The 22,463-nt window shown below is 32.8% G+C and overlaps 3 protein-coding genes across 3 annotated transcripts; 2 read left to right on the forward strand and 1 right to left on the reverse strand.

The window, feature by feature from the left end:
- Positions 1–577: 577 nt before the first annotated feature.
- On the reverse strand, positions 578–6,945 carry HELRODRAFT_180238 (hypothetical protein; the record flags this gene model as incomplete). The annotated part of the gene is made up of 16 exons (XM_009029561.1): positions 578–1,020; positions 1,127–1,253; positions 1,405–1,503; positions 1,784–1,896; positions 1,976–2,060; positions 2,197–2,357; positions 2,528–2,760; positions 2,831–2,913; positions 3,974–4,437; positions 4,565–4,694; positions 4,928–5,026; positions 5,413–5,513; positions 5,659–5,743; positions 6,039–6,193; positions 6,299–6,531; positions 6,641–6,945. The coding sequence occupies 16 exons, from the start codon at positions 6,943–6,945 to the stop codon at positions 578–580; spliced, it is 2,916 nt and encodes a 971-aa protein (XP_009027809.1).
- A 1,182-nt stretch (positions 6,946–8,127) lies between these two features.
- Positions 8,128–13,694, forward strand: HELRODRAFT_193827 (hypothetical protein; the record flags this gene model as incomplete). Its single annotated transcript, XM_009029562.1, has 14 exons — positions 8,128–9,043; positions 9,135–9,275; positions 9,349–9,559; positions 9,709–9,837; positions 10,015–10,113; positions 10,515–10,652; positions 10,952–11,180; positions 11,396–11,581; positions 11,771–11,933; positions 12,088–12,287; positions 12,613–12,711; positions 12,958–13,086; positions 13,227–13,332; positions 13,469–13,694. The coding sequence occupies 14 exons, from the start codon at positions 8,128–8,130 to the stop codon at positions 13,519–13,521; spliced, it is 2,799 nt and encodes a 932-aa protein (XP_009027810.1). The 3' UTR covers positions 13,522–13,694.
- A 2,188-nt stretch (positions 13,695–15,882) lies between these two features.
- On the forward strand, positions 15,883–20,339 carry HELRODRAFT_87671 (hypothetical protein; the record flags this gene model as incomplete). Its single annotated transcript, XM_009029507.1, has 11 exons — positions 15,883–16,202; positions 16,317–16,464; positions 16,566–16,736; positions 17,000–17,113; positions 17,249–17,342; positions 18,302–18,381; positions 18,477–18,623; positions 18,933–19,082; positions 19,395–19,552; positions 19,755–19,822; positions 20,200–20,339. Coding segments are annotated over 11 exons (1,590 nt in total), but the record flags the coding sequence as incomplete, so codon positions are not given.
- Positions 20,340–22,463: the final 2,124 nt, after the last annotated feature.

Below are 22,463 nucleotides of genomic sequence, written 5' to 3' on the forward strand. Positions count from 1 at the left end.
AATATAATTTGAATTAACATTAAGTGCTTGCTCCCGGTGACTCGGAGTTACATGAACGGGCATTTTAAGATTAGTGTCACTGCTACATATAATGGAATACCACTTACCAATTCGTTTCCATTAACTGGATCGTATAAACAGTTTTTTTTATCTCTTTAACTAGTTAGTGCTTTTGTTTGCTCTATCTGCAAATAATTTTTTTATTCCTAAATAATGCGACAACGTTCGTATAGAAAATAAATGACAAACAACTTTTTCAAAATTATTATCCATTTAAGACAAATCTTTGGAGATTGGGAAGTTTGCTGTTGGTACACTGAATCGGTAAACTTTTGTTAAGAATTGTTCAAATATGTATGTAGTTCAAATAATGGTAATTTATTGCACACGAGAATTATGAAATTACAAGTTCAAAATCACTAACGTAATCTATGATTGCTGTTTAGCATCAGCGTTTATCAGTTCAGTACATAAAAATCATCATGAACATTTACATACGAAACACCACGCAGGTTTCATAGTTTTGTTTAAAGCATTTCGGAAAGAACTTTGAAATATCTTAGTTTCATTGACTTTATCAAAAATGACGTGCAAATGGACACTTTTTTTTAAATTTAATAAATAAGAAAAAATCATAAACTAATTCAACAACTTCCAAAACAGTTAGAAAAGTGGCACCCAACAAGAGACCCAGAGCTCCTCCTAGATCGCTTAATAGGGCCATGAAGCTGTATCTCAAGACAGTGTTTATGTGCGTGTACTGTAGACTGCTCAGGTAAATTTTCAAAATGGTTGAGTTGCGTGTTATGTTCGTTTCGGAGACATGTTTCAAGGCGTCAATAAAATTCTCGCTCAGTGCTGATCCAGTGACAGATGGTTGGTAGTTTATCTGGTTGCAGGGAAGTGGACATGGACATTCCAAAGAGCCGTTGGAGTTCATTTCGTAGAAGTCATCTATGATGTGGTTGGCACAGGATTCCTCGTTGAAATAATCACATATTGGCTCGTTAGCGATTGCTACTTTTGTGGACAATTTTTTTGCAAAATTCAAATTAGGATGAATAAGTGTTGGTTTTTAAATTTTTAGGTTGATTTAATTTAACGTATGGAGTAAGAACGCATGAACCTTCCATGTAGATGGGTCTGCAGTTGCACCACTTTACAATTTTCTTTGTAATGCACCTCCATTCACATTTCAATTGATGGTACGTTGGATCGCTAGAACATGAACCAGTCGGGTTGCATTTTGTGATCTTATAATCGATTTTTTAATGTTATACTTTGTGTAAACAGTTTAAACTCCAAAATTAAAAAGTAACGCTCTTTAAAGCCATTACGCCAAGTAGAAATTTTAGATAAAAATATAAAAATCGATCATAAATAGACGAAAAGATGAAAATTTACTTTGGTGACGGATACAGCCACATCTATTTCTTCGCCGGTGTTAATCATGAAACCAAGCTCCTCCATTCGCGGTGGCTCCTCTGGTTCGTGGACCAAAACCTGATAGGTACCGAAATGATTTCTAACATTAATTTCAATTATACATTTAACAATATTTTTAATAATTTGGCAGCCTAATGTTTAACGATCCGATCCATGCAGGTGACTTTTTGTATATAACACTCGTAGATGGGTTGTATATTTGAAAGTAATAAGTTTTTTTATGTTGCATACAAATTTCGTAACGTCGCTTCGTTCAGTTGCTCATAACTTCAAAATAATAATTTTGTAAGTTGTTGATCGAGTCAGAAATTGTTTTGAACAAATGTTTTTGTCTTACCGTGAACCCAACTGCTTCGGTTTGTTGGATGAAATAATCGGATTGATTGGCGTTCAAGATAAGCAGAAGCCCTTGCTTTGAGCCTGGCCTCCATACCGTCAAATTCAACTTTTCTAAACGATCGAATTGTTATTTTATTTTGTTCTTTCTTTTCATCAAAGTAGTTGAACTGCAATAGAGAGAATAATGTACTTGAATCAAGAAAAAGACATCGTCCATAGTTGGTGAACCTAGTCGTAATCATGTCTCTTGGACAGATGTGATTATTCCACAAGCACTAAGAATGTAAAGAAATTTTTTTAAACAAAGGTACAATTTTCAAAAAATTATTTGTTAAATTTTGTGAGTTATAAGAAAACATGATTTTGATTTTAAATCAGTTTTAATTAAATTTTTGTGATCTCAATGGTCACTTTAACGATCTGATCTAATCCAGGCGACAACATCTTTCTCATTCCAACAAGTTTCTCGTTGTCCCCTTCCTGTGGCATGCTTCCCACAGTTCCACTCATCTTCTTGCTTAGTGGTTCCGTCTCATACGGCCACATAAATTTTTTAAAATATTTCACTAATCCTGTAATGGAAATAAATTTATTTTTAAAAATTACTAAAAATAATGCACTATAATTATAAAAAAGGATTAAGGTCATATACACTCTTCCGAAGTTTATATACCTTATGGACTAAACATAAAAAAAAGATTAATAAAGTTAGATTTTCTAAGAAGATAAATTTTTCACCTACCTGCTTCAGTTGCGGCTGACAGTTTGATGTAATTGTTATTACAGACGGTAATTTGTGGAAAGTTCATGACCTTCGATGAGACGACGCTGATCTCAGTAGACGTTGGGTAATTAAAATAGGTTTCTATGCGTTCGTAACATTGGTAGATCGCAAATCCGACACTGAATAGAACAAGAATGGACCATAGAATTCTGCTGGATGATGTACGATTCACATCAATGCAGTGCCTGAATCTGGTTAAGTTATTGCGAAATGGTGAAAATTATTTGGTTGGTAACCTCTAAAATAAGTTCATCGACATACCCAATTACGGATAATGAATCTATCGATTCTAATAACTTGCGCTCCAAATGGCGATAGTCATCATTTTTACAGCGACAAATATGCTAAAAAATTATAAAAAACCACATTTTTTAAGATTAATTAAAAAATGTAAAAATAAATAGTCGAAATTGTTACTGTGATCGGAGAAGACGGCGGCTTACGTGTGGAAATGTTTGATATCAATTCGCTAGTCGAGTTACTGTGGTGTAGTTGCGTCGTCGAGCCTGTTTTCGCCGCATGTTCTACTAAGAATAAATTTTTCACTCTCAAAATGCTCATATTCCGATGAAAAATGTGTCTCAAGTCGAAAAATAATCTTCAATCTAATCTTTAATCTAGCTTCAATCTTGTCAGTGCCTAGAAATAATTATTTGTTATTGAATCTGAAGAGCGTACTTACTCTTAAACATCGCCTTGACGATAGGTCTGCCTTTGTTTGCTTTCTACATGATTGCATTCTTCTAAATTAATTTTTATTTACATGGCTTTTTATTAAATATAGCTCTTTTTCAATATGTCTTCTTATTTTTCAATGAATTTAGTTTGTGATGGAAAAGATATTTTGGCGTAGAAAAAATCATTTCATGGACTACTTGTCATTTTATTGCGTGTGACATATATGTGTGTTAAAAATATTGACAGTATTTTTCAATTTATCAATATAGTTTATTAAACTTAACTGTCATCAATTTAAAACCAATCAAAACACGAAAATTATAAAGCATTCGTTACGAGAGAGCGTAATGTGCTACTTTGGGTTACATTTTGAAAATTAATTTTAAAACTGTAAAATAATGAAAAATTTTCTTTGCTGTCATCATAATATTAAACGATGAAATTACAAACATGCGTATAATAAATGCAAACATGAGTTTAATTCTTTAAAATATTAAGATCACATACTTCCGATCGTTAAAAATATTTTCATGTATACGTTACATTTGAAGCTTGAGTATAATAATTTAACATAATAATAATGTTTAAAATGCTCCAGTAGTTAACTATTTGTATAATCTCACATTCAAAACTTGCATCGTAACTAGAACTTAACAGATTTAAAGTTATAACTTTTATCAAGCCGGTTAACATTAGTCAGAACGCTAAATCACTATTTTCAACAACTTTGTGGTTATTATTTTTAGCTGCATCGGCCATTTTCTTCTTAACTCTGGCATACAAAACCAAATCGTAAATCAATTCTAAGGCCTCTAGGAAAGTCAAAAAAGTAGCGCCTAACAAAAGCCCGAGTGCACCTCCCAGATCGCTTAATAGTGCCATAAACGAGTAGTTGACGTCCGTGTTGACGTGCGTGTATTCCAAACTGCTGATGTAAATCGTCAGCATGGTTGTATCGTATGTTACCTCTGAAAAGGTTTTGTTGTTTCGACTCGCTGAAGGTAGGGCTTTCATGAAACTCTTGCTGAGAGATGCACCAGTGACAGATGGGTGGTATTTGATCTCAGAGCAGAGGGGAGGGCAGGTGCAGCCAGCTGAGCCGCTGGATCGCCTGTCGTAAAATTGATCAACCACGAGATTCGCGCAAGAACTTTCTTCGTGATAATCACAGATTGATTCGTTAGAAATGGCTGCGATGGAGAAATATTTTTTGAAAGATTCAATTCTTTCAAATTAAATCATTTTTGAAATTAAATTTTTACGTGTTAATTTCAAAATAAATATTAAACATGAAAGAACATTTTCCCAAACAATCACCTTCAATATAGATAGGTCTACATTTGCATTTCTTAACAATGTCAGCTGCAATGCATTTGTATTCGCAGTTGACAGGATGGTAGCCGCGCCTGTCAGAACAGACTCCAACGGGCTTGTTTTGTCTCGTGATCTAGTAATGCATCAATAAATAATTAAAAAGTATTTCACTAATCAGAGTATCTTTCAGTACAAATTTTAATATTTGAATATTTTTAAAAATAACAAGCACCCGCTAAATTTGTATAATTGAAAGACTATGTCGTTAATTAAATTCAAAATTCGTGTTTTGATTGGAATTAGAAACAAAACCATAGCAATTTATTTGACACGAAACTGTATTTAAACAACTCGAGAAGAACTAACATTTTTAAGGGAAACTGCCACATTGGTTCCTACGCCCAAATTGACCTTGAACCCCAGTTCTTCCACCCGTGGTGGTTCATCTGGTTCATGCAGTAGAACCTGACGAACATGTTTAATAGTAGACAAAATTTATTGGACCGTGTACTTTGTAAACAATTTTTAAATAAAAATTTTTACCAATCATTATATACGTGGCATTTTTTTAAAACTCTCTCTTAGTGTATTTCAGTGGTACGTATCAACAACAAACAAAAAAGGCGCCTGTGAATAAGGATAAATTAACACTTCACACATAAATGCTTGTGATATAGGTGATTGTGACAGAGGTATTTGTGACCTAGGTGCGGGCGGTGATCTCTGCGTTCGAATCCAGTCAATGAAACAGCTGTGCCAAGAATCATAACCATTAAACCATCGCGTCTAATTGTGATATCATATGATTGTTAATAAGCTGTCGTGTAAAGTTTTTTAACCGTATATCCCACTGTTCCAGAATGTTGGATGAAATACTCGGTTTGACTGGCATTCAACAACAAGATAAGTCCGTGTGTTGCTCCGGATCGTGTTATTGTAAGATTCAACTTTCCTAAATGATTTGATGTTCGCCATTAAAACAAGTTTTCTAAAATACGAAATTTTATTTGAAAATCTATCTAAAAATTTTTATTATAAAACTGAAAATGTTGAAATCATTTGTGCTACCATTGAAACTAGTTTAATAAATAACATACTGGAATCGAGGTAGAGACAATGGCCATAATTGGTGAATCTTGTGGTTATTGTGTTGTTTGGACAGCGATCGTGGTTCCAGAGGCACTGAATTTGTTGACAATTAGACACATTTTAACGGTTAAACTTCAATTTTTCAATTGCGAAACTTATTTTTCTATTTGCTATTGTTAAACTGACACGTTAATTAAGCAGTCATCGTCAAAACAATAGGCTTAAAAGTATAATGGCTTATTTTTTAATTCAACGATACGCGTGCATATAAAATGAAACGCGACTGTTTAACAAAATTCATGTAAATTTATTAACGTCAAGCATTTAACGCTAAATAATAGAACATAATAAAATTAATTTAATAAAATAAAAAATTTATTTAAATTACCATTTTTATCTGTTCCAGGCCATGAGATAGGAATAGTCTGTTCTCGATAAATTTTGATTCGTTCGTCTCCTTATGGACGTTGAAACCCTCTACACTCTTATTGCGTCGTCCGTAGCTAAATGGGGGCATGAACTGCTTGAAATATTCGACCAAACCTGGGTGCATGAACAACTTGATGAAATAAATTGCATCGGCAAAAGTCAACTTTCATGCGAATGAGATTTTATCCTAAATTGTCCTAAATTAGATCGTAATGTAACCTTTCTCTCTGGCAGCAGAGAGTTTGATGTAATTGTTGTTGCACACGGTCACTTGTGGAAAGTTCAACATTTTTGCTGAGACGACACTAACTTCGGTTGACGTCGGAAGTTGGAGGTACATGTTGACGCGGTCGTAAATTTGGTAGACAGCCACAGACACACTGAATAGAACGAGAATGCTCCAAATGATTCGGTTGGCAAAAGTCCGGTTCGTATCGAAACAATGTCTGACTCTGAGTCGAATTAAATTGTAAGATAGAGCGATGCTATGATGTTATTTGTATATTCCAAATAAATTCAAATTATGCTAATTTGAAAAGTTTCAAAAAAATTTCAACCAACCCGATAACTGACAGAGCATCCATTGATTCAAACAACTTCCTCTCCAATATGTAACTGTCGTCGCTGACGCTGGTGCGAGTATTTTGCAAGTATCTGTCGCTTCTCAGGTAGTTGGAATAAGAAGAATATCTTCTTTCGGCATTCGTCTTGTTCGCAAGAGATGATTCGTCCATAGGAACCACTAAATTTGATGAATTTACAATTTCTTCCTTATTCAAATTTATTTTTGCACCAATTCGCCTAGCACTTTCTAAAATCTCATTAGTGTTTACTACAAATAATTTTCTGATATCTGAAACATTCATGTTGATGAAAACATCTTGAAAATTGAAGCGATTTATTCAAAACCTAGCAGTTTTATTTCGAATAAACTTTGAAAATGTAAACTATCTTGCAAAGTGATGAACAGCGAGCTTATAAGGACAGTCATGATGCAAATTCAGTGTCTATTTACTTAAGGTAAGTGCGATCGATACACTCCGTTGATGTTTATTTCCGCCTTTTATTCGTGACAATACACAGATAATTTTTGAAACAAAGTGCTCGCCAAAATTAGCTTGCATCGGATTTGTTTACACACGCTTATCCAAAATAAAAATTTTTGATTTTACAATATTTTTAATATGGGCTGGTCATATTTTGAAATTTCTCCATTATTAGACTACGTCTCTGCCAGGACGTCATACTCGACGACACTGTGATTGCTTTTTTGTTGATGTTTGTGAAGGCATGTGTGGACGCGTGCAAGGAATTCATACAAATTGAATTCGGTAGAGCTCGCCATAGGACATGCAACGAACATGCTTCAGTAAACGGCACGTGACAATTCCTTTCCCTCAAGGCCTCTCTTCTTCTGTTAGCGAACTACGCTGTTATAAACCACTTATCAACTGTTTGGTCATTAAACCTAAATTTGTGGGCTCAGATGATAAGTAGAAGTGCAATGTCTTGCTTTGTTACTGGGCACTGACATGGTTCCAATGTTAATTGCGCAAATCTCTGACTGTAGTACCTATCATAGGTTTGCTATTTTTTGCTATTTATATAAAAATGCTGGAACTAATGCAATTAATGTAACGTAATAATGTGATAACGCAAATCCTATCACAAATCGATAACTAACACATGAGCATATGTGAATTTGATTGACAATTAACTGGAAATTGCATTGATTAACTTACAACGTTAATAAAAACCTACATTAATCTATGAGACGTTGATGTGAAGGCTAATTTGTAAGAACTTAAGAACGGAATTCCTGATTTGCCAAATTTTTCCGGTACTCTAAGTATACGGTTTTGGGATTTTTTATAAAACGGTTTTGCCCCGTTGTTATTAAAATTTCTTATCCAAACTTATCGTCACTTTTAAAACTTGCGTTTAAAAGTACAATTTTTAAATTTAATTTGCCTCGAAAAACAAAACAAGTTTTCGATCCTAGCTCGGTGCTTTTTTTAGGTAAAAATATAAATATGTGTGATTGAATGATGTACAAATCAAAAAACACTTTTCGGAGGTTGAAAAGGCAAAAATCTAATGAGGTGCCAATCAGTAGCAGCAGCAGTTGCAGTAGTAACCCGGCCGTCCGTCTTGATTTCATTAGTAAAAAGAGCCGTCAGTGTTGCTACAAACCGCTGGGAGATTTGTTCGCACTGCAGCAGCGAAGATGGGACGCCATGTTTGATGTCAGTGGGACTACGGATTTATCACCACCAAACCTTCCGTGTGTGACTTCATCAGACCTTCCATGCGTGACATCATCAGACCTTCAGTGTGTGACCATGATGACATCATCAGGTTCATTTAGCAGAAATAACTGTGACAAAGTTGATGAGGCATTTTGTTCAACAAGAATAGCAATGCAACAATCACCAACCAAGGATTGTTGTGGAGATGATGTTACTGTTGCAACTGCTGGCAGTACTTCTGCTGTTAAAGCTGGATTGGCTAGTGATGATATGAAAAATAAAAATTGTGATTTGAATGAAAGCACATCACTTGATACCTCTTTTGAAGACTTCATAAAGGATGATGATTCACTGTTTAGTGAGTTGAATGAGTCAGAATTTAATACCACTGGTGCAAATTCATGCACCAAGAATAATCAGTCGTCCATAGGTGATGTTACTCCTTTAACTTTAACCAAATCATCATTATCTACCACATCAACTTTAGAAACTTCCATTACACCATCTTCTGCATTAACAATGTGTCCAATAAAACTTAGTGATCATAATAATAATAACATCACAACTCCATTGAAGTTAGATTCAAATACATTACCATACTACATTGAAAACTTCAAAATGATGATTGTAACAACAATGGGTGATGCATTTCATTCACATCTTTTTGATGAAAGCGACAGAGAAACTGTAAATTTGTTCCTTCATAAATTAACTAGTATGTTTAGTTCGCTAACATTTTTATGTTTACTTCTATTTAATTTTAAAATTTATTTTTATTTGTATTTTGTTGCTACATTCACGTACAGTTCCCCAACAGAAACTCTTCACGAGGTTGTACCTTCGTAAGTTTTGTTGGTTAAGACTGGATCAAATAAAATACAATGACATCAGTGAAAACTTGATAGATGTGTTAGACTCATTAGTCTTGCTGGGTCTCATTGATGATGGTACATTTCATTTTAAGATTTAAGAATTTGTATGAGCATTTTGTTTAGAAAAATTGACTGTTTTCTTTTTCAGTGACAAAGCTGACAGATTTAAATACAGTTTTGAAATGTCTACTTGCACCTGAATTGAAATCCTTATGCAAATCTTTGAGACTGGATGCAGTGTCGTCAAAAAGTGATTTGATTGCCGCCATTATTAATCATTCCAAGACAAATTCAATTAAAAATTTTTTCAAAAGAACTGCTGTTGGTGATGATAGCTTGCCAAATGTTGTTCTATTAAGGTTTACTTGGTTGTACTAAGTCATTCATTTATAGTTTTCATCTATGTTTTGCCATGACAGATTTCTAAATAATTTGGTGTCATAAGTATTTTATCGAAAGCCAATGGAAAGTCTCATAAATTATGTTTGTTTTTATTGTTTTTACACAGAGCCAAATCAATATTGGGGCATTGTTATAAGTTGAATAAGGTCAGGAGGTCAACTTTTATGAGGATTCTCATTCTCTCTTCACTCAACAACACTCTTTCCGATGATGATTTATCTGCCCAACAGATGATGTTGGTAACATAGCTTTTCAGTTTTTTTTAATTTTTTTTTTGGTTTAGCGTTGTTCTTAAAATAATTCTCGTTGTTTAAAGATCATTTTTTATCAGATTGATTTTAAAAAATTTAAATTCTAGTTAAATTTTCAATAAATGGTTTTAAAATTATTCACATTATTTTAATCTATTCAGTTTCCAAATGCTACAAACGTCCAATGGAAAGGTAAAATACCCTGATTATAACATCAACAGGACTACAAAATTGTTTCAATCTAAGAATGATTTGATCATGTTAGTATATGAGTTTGTGTGTGTGTGTGCATGTTTGTGTGTGTAGTGTGTTTGTGCGCGCGCGTGTGTGTGTGTGCGTGTGTTTTGTTAATGTATGTTCAATACATTTGTTATTATGATAATATATTAAAATTAGGTATTCTGATTAAATTTCGAAATTTCGATTTTATATTGTATCAAATGATTTTTTTATGAGAGTTATTAACTTCAGTTTCGATCATCATTGTTTTATATTCATTTTTACTTCATAAATTATTCTTATACTTGATTAAAATACAGTTTACATTTTGTAATGCTTGTTTTATTTATATAGCTTGTATAATAACCCTATGTTATATTAACTGTTATAACATGATATATTTTTTTAAAATTTTGTTCTATTCTGATTTTATTTGTTAAAGGTATGAAGAGATTCTAGAACACGAGTCGACATTTTGGCACAAAATGGAGAAAAAAAGCTATGAAGATGCTCTAAAAGTGTATACAGATATTAGACACAGATTTGAAGACTATTCATTGAATGATGAGATTGTTACAAAGTCAGATTTTTTGATAATTTAGATTTAATACTTAATTTGTAATGTATTATAAGCATATTTTAGTTTTTAGTAATAATTTCAATTTTCAATGTCAAACCTAGGATTGCCATGCTAATCTCCATTGTATCTTCTGAGTGCATCAGCTTATTTCAAAAAATTTTTTGAATTCGAGATTTTAAGAATTAATTTAAATAATTTATTCTGATATTTATATATAAAATAATTTATTTAGTTTATAATAATATAATAAATTTTAATAATTAAAATAATGATGTGTAATAAAAAAAAAAATTTTTCAGGCACAACAGAGCCCTCCCGGCCTTCTTAAGATGCTACACAGCATCTTCGGCATACATCAGAATCCTAAACAAGGCAGTCAGTCTTCTCCAGTTCCTCAAGCGTTATGAGGATGCCGTTAAACTGCTGAGCCAGCTGTTGAACCAGGAAGTTTATCATTTAGATTATAGGGGTCGTTGGTTTGATAGAATTACTCTTAATTTGGATTTTCATCTGAAAAACCCTACAAAGGTTGGTTGGCTGTGGATAATGTGAATGAGGAGAATGTATAGATATTTACTTAGTTTTTGTTAATGTAAAAAGCCGGTTAATTAGTTTGTTAAAAGATTTAGGATGTTTTAGACTTCTAAAGAAATTTTGAACCTTTGTAATTTAATCATCATGATTCACCACATAAAAAACATTTTAAAGTTGTAACTAAAATCATTAATCGTAATTTTTTGTAGGCACTGGATTACATAAAGGAGGCCCTCAATGACCCCTGGGTGAAGGTGGGCCACCGATTGGACCTACTGCACCGAGCAAAAAAAATTCTTGCGTCCAAAAGTAAGAAGCTTGCTGAGGGGTCTCAAGAAAGTATGCGTGAGATGATAGCGATTGATGTTATGAACTTCATACAGGCCCCTCTCAATGTTAGAAACTTTTCTGGTTCAACTTTTAATTATCTTACTTTGTATTTTTTGTTTGTTTCATGTATGCAGACGTGAATTACATTTTTGAGAATTAACTTTCATTTTTGATTTTGGCAAAACGATCCAAGTAAAATTACTACTACAAGCTTAAAATGCTCTAATTTTAATTTTTTTTATTTCATATTTCAGGTCACAACAACAGGGCAGCAACTCTTCAAAGTTAACGCTGTGGCGCCCTCTATGTGGGTCGTCCAGGGTGGCGGGGGTGGTGAGAACGATGACGTCATGATGACTGCAGGTAGGGTGGAACAAGTTGCCCTTGATTACTATGCTACTATCGGCTACCCAGAAGGTCTGCTGTGCTTTCATGATAATTTGGTGATGATCTTGTCGGTAATATGAGTGGAGGAGTTGTTTACCGATTATTATTTTATGTTGATGGATATAAGGATGGTACTATGGTGAAAATGGTGGCTGACTTAATGATGATATTTCAAAATATCCAGGTATACATGGAGAGGGGATAACATTAACGACACTATTCATGCTGCTGTCGTGGGATGTTGTTTTCATGTCGTCGATACCTGACGTCTTCTACGACAACTTCCAAATGGCCCCCCTAGATTTCAGGTCACATGATTTCTACCCAAAACGAAAGGAAAAATTTCATAAAAGGTATCAGTGGATATCCCATGCTTCTGAAGAGGTGGCTAATATTTGCGATGTTCTGCTACTTTGTGTTGTTTTATTTCGATGTATTGGGTGTCTTGTTTAAATATCTAGATGATTGGTTCTGATTTGGATGTTTTATCATGCTCTATTTCGTGGCGGTGGTGGTAGTGGTGGTGAAATGTCAAAATAGTTGAAAGCATTACCTAGCTTTCTTATCCAGTGACCGTGTTCAAATTCAGAGATCTCCGCTCATCATGATGTTTTGTTGGAGGTTTTACAACTCTATTTTTTTTCTTAGGAATTGTTGCTCTCACCAGTTACATGGTGATAATATTTTTTTATCTATGTGCCCCATTTAGGAACTGGATGAAATGTTAGAAAAATGTTGGTCGGATAATTATGGAGTGATATGTGCCTGGATTAACTGGGAACTGTTCACTGGCGTGGAACATGTCAAGGTAGGTCATATGATGATGAGTACACAACTCAAGATCAATTAGATAATCATTTGCAGATAAACTTGTGTTGTTTGTATTATCTTTTTTGTGTGCTTTTTTGAAAGTAATAAATGATTGAACAAACAAACAAACGAACGAACACGAACGGATAAAAATAATAAGCAACGAATGAAGCCAGCCAACTTGTGTATACAACACCTTGTTATTGCGATAGATAAATTTTCCCACTAATGCACATTTGCACAGGGTCTTGTAAGAAGTATTGGGCCCGAGAAGTTGTCCAGCATATTCATGAGGATGGCTCAAAACATGAGGTACGTCACTGGGGGAGTGCCTGATCTTATCGTCTGGAATCCCTCCCAACGCCGTGTCAAGGTGGAAATTAGGTTTCCACTTTTTTAGATTTTAGGTCTGAGAAATAATTTTTTTTGCATCTCATGTGCTTTAAATTTACTGCATTTTACATCATCTAACACGAAAATCTTTTACTTGTCTAAAATTTTTCTTCTAAAAAGTTTGCGGAAGTGAAAGGTCCTGGTGATAAATTATCCTCCAAGCAAATTCTCTGGCTGGATTTCCTGCTAAGTATAGGACTGGATGCCGAAGTTTGCCACGTTAAAGGTTGCTTTTGTGACGGGATGATTTCATTAATGTTTCACAATTATTTTAATTTTCAAGTTTCACAATTAGTTTCGTGACTAAATTAATTTCAGTTTTTTTGGATAACTTTTGAATTTTTCGTTTTTTTTTATTTTAGCTGAGAATTCCAAGAAAATTTTCAAATCAGTGCGAGAAAACTGTGATATCTAATTGCTTCTTGTTTTATTTGTATTATTTTCTTATATATTTATAGATTTCGTTTTATTTTAAAAGGATTTTATTCTAACTCGTTCATATTAAGTATTGATAAAGAAAAACAATCTTATTTCATTGAGGTCGACAGCTAACTATAATTGATGATGAAGTGGAAAAAACTTATAATATCGGTGTCAAAATGTTGGAACAAATTCAAGACTGTTCGTATTTAACATTCAGTTAGTGTGCCCATGTAAAGGCAATAACGTCGTTCGTTCATTCATTTCTTTCTGACCAACACAAAATTTCATTTTCTTCTCGAGTTAAAACTTCGCAAAGAGACTGTAATGGTTTGTTATTTGCCTGCAAGATTTTAGTCGTTGTAATAATAGTCAAACAAGTTTTTTAGGTAGTCTTACAATAATCTAAACGTTCCATTCTGGTCTAAATATCCTTAATATCTGTATCGTACTGGACAAGAATTTCAAAAAAGCATCGGCATTGTTAAGAACTTTGAGGTTCAGGCATGCCTCGATTTCCCTTTGTATCATATTTTTATTACGCTGTTTGCACACCACTTAACTATATAATTTTCTTATTGAACTATGATTTTTTATCGAGTTTGACGTAAGATATTTGTGTGTATGTGTGTGTGTATGTGTATGTGTGTGTGTGTGTGTGTATATAAGTTGAAGTCTGTCTGGCAATCTAAACCAGCCTGAAGTCCATTGTTCAGGCTGGTTTAGATTGCCAGTTTATATGGCACACATTGTAGAACAATTAGTTGTATATCTATCGATATGTATGTATATATACATATGATATATAATAATTATTATATAATATTATTATAATTTATGTATGCTTGTCATATATAAACACATCAATATGTTATATATACAAATTGCACTAATATATATCAGCTCAAATGTGATTCACCATCATTAATGTATGCCATATATAGTAGTAATTAAATATGTTTTTAGTGCTGATCAAACAAGCAACTCACACACATCACGTATTGTTTAATTTACGTTACAAGCGTATTAAGCGAAGTAGGAAGTTTAACTGCTGTTGTTAATAATATCAAGGCAGATAATGGCTAATTAAGCTTAAATATTAAAGTAAATTGAAATATTTAATTGTCGGGGAATAATTATTACAATTGCCGTTGTTAACATTCAAACTAATTTTTTTTAATAAAGTTTGTTTACTAGTTGAAAGTTCATTGACTTTTAGTTTGTCTTTATATTCAAGTGACAGTTATTTTAAAATAAAATGAATATCGGTTGACCCATCCAAGATATAATAGACAGTACTGCATATATTTAGACTGCAGCATATTAGTGCTTATTTCCATCCTATAGCTCTATACAGATCATGTCATCACAAGCGTTAGTTTCCAAAGTTGTTTACCGTTATCAATGTGACACTTGTTCATTCCTCACAGCATGAAAAAAAATTGTGTTATTTCGGGTTATTGTTTTTTATTAAAAACGGAAACGTAATTATTCAAATATTTTTTGGTCAGCATTTCAATAAAAAATTATCAAACGACCGTGCAGAAATCAATGACTAAATTTGTACCGTATTTGAGATAATACTGACAGTTTAACCGGAGTTTAGAAAAAAATGGGATCAACATTTACAAAAATGTTCGAATTCGCTACTTAACACATTAAATGATATGGGTAAAGCGACTTGCCTGTGTGTAATAATCTAATTAAAAACAACTAAACGTTGGAAACAAACTTTTTTTTATCTTCTAGCCATGTGTTCGCCCGTTGTTTTCTTTGTATAGGTTAGGTCAGTACAGTTTATTTGTTATAGAAATTCTGTACCATAAACGGTTGAATCACCACTGAGTATGTTGTAAACCAAATGCTAGCTAGGCAAATCAAACTAACTCGATCTATAAAGTTAAGCCTGGTGCTCTGTATAAAGTGATAATGTGAGAAGTTTATTGATTAGCGTAATCATTTTTTGGTTTCTTTCTACTTTGCTAGAATTTGCGTGGTGATGAAGAACTTTTAGGAGTTAACCTCTACGAATAAATAATTAAATCATTGTTTGATTTTCCAAAATATGTGTTTTTTAACCATAAATTTTCTTTAAGTTTTGTCATTTTAAACAAAAATAATCAAAACTTCGAGTGACAGCTTTGTAAAATTTTGGCTTGTCTTTACGTTAATTAACATTAATTATATTTCACTTTCGTAGATTTGCGTCAACATTTTTTGTATTGCAGCTTAAATGTTAACAAATGAAACAATATAAACGTGAAATTTACTCAAACTAATTGTACAAGAATTTAGATCATGTTAGCAAATGCTACATTAAGATACAAACTAAAATTTAAATATAAGGTTAAAGTGCATCCATCGGAACATCACTGGAGTTGAGGCTTCAGAACTTCTGATGACGGAGGGCAGAGATGGCAGCTTCCTCATCCGACCAAGTTCATCCAGTGCAGATCATCTCACACTGTCAGTCAGAAGAAATGACGAAGTGATCCACATCAAAATTCAACAGACCGACGACTTCATTGACCTCTACGGCGGGGAACAGTTTGCCAGTTTACCACAGCTGATAGATTACTACGTGAATGGATTAGGTAGAGGAAATCTGAGGGAAAGTAACGGAAAAGTTATTCATCTTGAAAATCCACTTCCCGCGCAAAAATATCGCGGGGAAAGGTTAAGTTGTTGGCTGAAATCGAATATTTTCATACATGAAACTAAACAAACATGATTGTTTAGACTTTTTTTTGACTAAAATGAGTTGTACAAATAACTTTTCGTCTTTCATAGGTGGTTTCACGCAAACTTGACATGTACAGAATCGGAAGTTATGTTGAAGAACTTGAAGAAAGAAGGCTCTTTTCTCATTCGCGAAAGTTCCAAAAAATCTGGCCAGTTCGTACTTTGCTATCTAAACAAGGATCACGATGTTATTCACGTCATCATCAGCAAGAAGGTGTGAATAATTCTTTTCTCTCTTAACAAAGTTTCTTTTTTTTAAATAAAATAAAAAAAAAATTATTTGATGAAATAAATTAGAATCAGAATAATTTATCCCTGTTGCATTCACGACTCCAGAAAGGATTGTACAGTATTGGAGATGGATTGAATTGCTTCCCGTCGCTGACAGAACTCGTAGACTACTATCGTACTCACGATTTGGTCGTCATGTTTAAGAAAAACAACAATTACTCTTTTAGGCTGCAGAAGGTTTTTCAAGAAATGTTTTCAATTTTTTTAAATTTCTAAACAAACATGAAATAAACAAACATGAAAGGTTGCTGAAGTTTTTTTTTTTTTTTTTTTTTTTATTTTTTATAAAGTAATAAACATTAATGACTAGATTATATATATACTGAAATAATTTCATCGAGGAAAGGTAATGTACAATGCATATCATGAATGATTAATAAAATCGCAAACGAATACATAAGCAAACAATGAATAGATTAATAAATTAATTACCATATCAGTCTTGTGTAGCTGGCGCGACTGCAATCCAAAACCTGGAATCCAAGATTGCAGAACTTGAAAAGGAATTTGACGACAGAGACAAAAAGAGGAACGGGTTTTGGGAGGAATTTGAGGTTTTTTTGATTTAAAAATATTCATTTTTAAACCGGCCAAAACTTTTGATTTTTATTTAAAAATTAAAAAAATTCAATAATAATGTGACATATCTCCAAAAAATAACCCAAAAACAATCGAAATAGCATGTGCAGACGATGGAGCACAACGAGGCGAGCAACAAACCGATGACAGCCGGCTACGCACCCGAGAATAAAGTTAAAAACCGCTACAGAAATATACTGCCTTGTTAGTAAACTCAAACAAAATTAATTTTTTTAGATTGTTGATCGTTTAATTGGAAAAAATTTGCACATTATCCCCATTTCTCTTATTGTTTTTTTATTTATTTGTTCTTTTATTTAAATAAATCTCTTACTCAAAAATTTTACAAGTTTTTCATTCAATCTAGCTATATATTTTACGATACCGATTAAATATAAACAGCTTGTTAATTTTTAAACTAACAATTAATACAATCATCAAATTCATTTTATTAACAAAATTTCCCGTTTTTTCCGTAATAAGTTAGGTAATTAATTAATATATGCTTGATCAATCTATACCTACTTAAATATTATAATATATAGGTGATATTAAATTGTATTATTATAATCAATTTATTAATTAATATATTAATTAAGAGTCAATCAAGTTGCCAGCTAGCTTATAAACAAATGCTAAGATTGGAACAATTTCATTTTATCAACATAGCACCAGACTCCTGGTTTTGGGACGGAGGTTTTTTACTAAGACAGAAATAAAAATGATAATTATAACTGCTATTATTGTTTCTATTATTATTATTATTATTGTTATAATTATTATTTTAATAATAGAGGGAATGTTCACTGAGACAAGACGTAGTCTAGCAAATTATCTTTCGACTTTCAAGGAGATCTCAATTCATAATTGCCGTTAAACATTATTATAATTATATTATAATTATTATAAGTTATAACAGCAAAAACTATACGTAATTAGTGACAGAAATTGTTAACATATATTTATCACTATTATTATATAATTGTATCAAGTATATCACCATCATAATTCTTATTATTTTTACCATCGTTAGAATTAGCGTCATCATACCGATGAGAACGATGTTTCAAAGAGAACGCGGCAGTAAAATTCAAATAAATAAAAAATCATTTTAAAATAAGTTAATAGAATAATGATTTTGTAAATAAATTTTTAAATTTCAGATGATGATACGAGGGTAAAGTTACTGAACGTCAACCCGTCTGAACCAGGCTCTGATTACATTAACGCTAACTACATTAATGTTGGTTTGGGGGGACACTCTGAAATATTTGATCACATTTATTAATATAATTAAAATATAATAATAAAGTTAAGGAACCATTTTTTGTTGTGTAGGCCAGACAGACACTACCACACATCCACAAAAGTTACATAGCCTGTCAGGGCTGTGTCAAGGTGACCATTCATGATTTTTGGAACATGGTCTGGCAAGAAAATGTCAACATCATCGTCATGACTACTGAACTGATTGAAAACGGAAAGGTTGGCTGGTTGGTTGGTTGGTTGGTTGGATGATTGGTTGGTTGGATGATTGGTTTGTTGATTGGTTGGCTGGTTGGTTGGTTGAATGATTGGTTTGTTGATTGGTTTGTTGGTTGGTTGGATGATTGATTTGTTAGTTGGTTGGCTTTTTGGCAGGTTGGTTGGTTGACTGGATGAATGATTGAATGAACAGACTGTCTTGCGCAATAAAATGCAAAATAAACTTGAAAATGTATATAATATTTTCAATTTAAATTATAAAAATTGTAATTGGGTTATATTATTTCAACAAAACTTCAACCTCAACAGAACAAATGCTTTTTGTATTGGTCAGAAACAGCGGAACCTCTAATGGTCGACCTGTACAAAGGACCACTATCGGTTACCACAGAATCGTCTACTGACTACAAAGACTACACTTTGCGTGTGTTCACGCTGTTCCATAATAACGTTTGTTTTGTGTTATTAACTTTTTTTTACATGTTTTATATCTTTCCTTTATCGAGACCGCACAGATTTTGCAACATTTGTATCGACAACAATAACATGCAACGCCAGCCAAACAGCCAACACCAATAACATTATCCAACATCAACAACAACAGCAGCAAAACCAACAGCAAAACCAGCACCATCTTCTTCAACAACGACACCAACAACAAAAGCAACACTATTTTTTCCAACAACGCCAACATCAACAACAACAACAACAGACCTAACACCCACATCAACAACAACACCACCAACAACACCATCCAACATAACCTACCAGCAAAAACGAACAGTTTACCAGTACCATCACCGTAAATGGCCCGACAAGTGCACTCCCAAAGATGCCACTGGGGTGGTGGAGTTTGTGTTGGAGATCAACAGGCAGGCGGGTAAGATATCGCAAAATAATCAATCCTCCCCCTGGCTTATTCATTGCAGGTTGGTGTAGCATTTTTTTGCTTTATTTTGAAATATTTTCCGGTAAACATTTGCAAAATTTATGTAGCAAACTTTTAGATTGTTTTCAGAAAGGGGAAATTATCTCCCAAATGAAATATAGAACAGTTTCTTATGAGTAAATTTCCAAAAGAAACACATCAACTTTCATTTTGTGATTTCGTTTTGAAATTTTTAACAACAGTGCCGGCATAGGGAGGACAGGTACATTTATACTCATTGACCTCATCATCAACCAAATACATCGGGAAGGTGTCTTCATGTTGTTGATGTAAATTGATGTTGTTGTTGTTGTTGCTGTTGTTGTAAAATGATGGTGTTGTTGTTGTTGCTGTTGTTGTTGTAAATTGATGGTGTTGTTGTCGTTGTTGAGGATGTAAATTGATGTTGTTGTTGTTGTTGTTGCTATTGCTGATGTTGTTGTTGTTGTAAATTGATATTGATTTTGAAGTTGTGTGTTGTTGTCTTGTTTGGATGATGTTGCAATGATGTTGTTGCAAGATGCACCAACAACATCCACAACAGCAGCAACAACAACTAGCCAACTACACAAACAACAACTACCTGCCAAACAACAACAACAACGACGACGACACAGAAACACGCCAAACAAAATAAAACTTTTCCAGGATTGGGCTGCATCATAGACATTCCAAAACTCCTGATGGATATTCGAAATCAGCGGGCGGGATTGGTGCAAACGGAGAAGCAATACACGTTCGTGTACAAAGCCGTGCTTCTTTACGTTACTAAATATAACGTACGTTAAAATTCATTTTGTGTGTTTGTGTATGTGTGTGTGCGTGTGTGCGTGCGTGTGTGTGTTGTGTGTGTGTGCGTGCGTGTATATGTTATCAAAAAATTTTCAAACAAATCTCTAAAATTTAATTTTCAGAATACCGCATCGAAATATACTCAAACGTTTCGCTTAATTCTGTTGATTTGATTTTATTATTTTTTTTTAATAAAATGCGTTTTTCACAACTCGCAGATGAAAAAAGCAAAGCCAGCCACTGAGAAAAGTTACAACAGCGGTAGCAACAACAACAATGTGGCACTATATAGTAACATTGATCCGAATCTTGGCAGCAATTTGGTTAAGCCAAATATTATTGGTCAAAAGACGTAAGTTTTGTTGTTTGTATGTGTTTGTTTGTATGTATGTTTTTATGTTTGTAAGTGGAATTTGTATGTTTGTTCGACTGTGGTGTGTTGCTTGTTTATGTGATTGTTTGTTTATTGTTTATTTTTGTTTGAAAGTTTTTTGGCGATTTTCGAACATAACCGCTAAATTCCTAAAAAATTAAGTTGAAATAATTTTTATATTATATTCTAAACAGCACTGAAATATATGAAAACATCAAGTAAACACCAATCGATATGCATCATGTGAAGTGTGTGTATGTATATGTGTGTGTGTCTGTATAGTGTGTGTGTGTATGGGGTACGTGTGTGTTATTTGTGTGTGTGTGTGTTATTGGTGTGGATTTGTATGTGCGTGCGTGTGTGTATGCGTGTTATTTGTGTGGATTTCTGTGTGTGTGTGTCTGGTGTGTGTGTTGAAATGACGATCTGTTAAAATCGAAATTTTTGGGAGGTTTTTTTATTTAAAAATTTCGTTTTAAGCTATTTCAGGATTTAAAAAATGAATAGGGTTGAATAACTTTGTGAGCTTTTGTGTTTTGGCTTTTTGATTTTTTCACCTTCTTGATTAATTCATTATTATCAACTTAGATTTTTTAATAATATTTAAATTTTTAGGATCAGAATTGATTTCATAGTTTTATTTCGTCTTGTTAATAATTTAAATTTCACATTTCATATAACAACATGCATTCCATTATTAGTTCACTATTATATTTATTTCTATGTGTGTGTGTGCGTGTGTGTATCTATGTGTGTCTGTGTGTGTGTTGTTTATATCAGCTTTAATTAAAAGTGATTAATGATACCATGATTGTTACAACATTATTAACACTACGCAACGTGTTTTCAAATTGTAATCTTCTCACGTGGCACTAATTGAATCAATTCGCTCGTGTTGCTGGTTGCGTGTTGCTGGTTGCGTGTTTTGTTTCGTTATTTTATTATGATTCTATTGATTAGTTTTTCTTTAGTCTTAGAACAAATATTTTTTAGTAACGATGTAGTTAATTTGAAACGAGAGGTTTCAGTTATAAAATCATGCATTACTTTTTTAAAATTTTAAATATAGAGAAAATGATTTGCCATTAAACGCTATTCTATATGAGTGTTTGATATTATTTAATTTTTTTGCTGAATTGTCATTGTTGTACATTCTTAATGTAAATTTTTCACAAAATTTAAGTAGTAACAATTTTTTTTCATAAAACTTCCATTGAATCTCACCTGAAACCTAACTAACATAAAACCTTTATCTATGAAATTGTGAAGAAATAACTAAAAACTGATTAAACCAAGGTTGAAAAAAACTTCAAAATTTAAAACAATAAACTCTTTCAACGTTAAATTCAGTTTTACATACATTTTCGACATCCATAGTTAATTCACATTATAATAATGGCCATATATATGATATATTAGCTAATAAATAATCAACTCTATAGATTTTTTTATCAAATTAACATAATTTTCAATTCATGGCTACATAATGTTGAGTGCTTTTTGATTGTACAGAAGTATATCAAAACCATGTGACCCATTAGCAGTGCAAGTTTACCGGCCTAATTAAATGAAATGAAGTTATTGGTTTTGTAATTATCTGAAGGTATGGCCAATATTATTCATTAGCATCGCTCTATAAACAAAATTATAATAATATTATTAATTCTTATTATTATTAATTATTATTATATTATAATATCACAAAGCGGCCACACATACGTAAAACATTTTCGTATACATTTACATG

Source organism: Helobdella robusta, assembly GCF_000326865.2.
Source record: "Helobdella robusta unplaced genomic scaffold HELROscaffold_60, whole genome shotgun sequence".
NCBI classification, from domain to species: Eukaryota; Metazoa; Annelida; class Clitellata; order Rhynchobdellida; family Glossiphoniidae; genus Helobdella; species Helobdella robusta.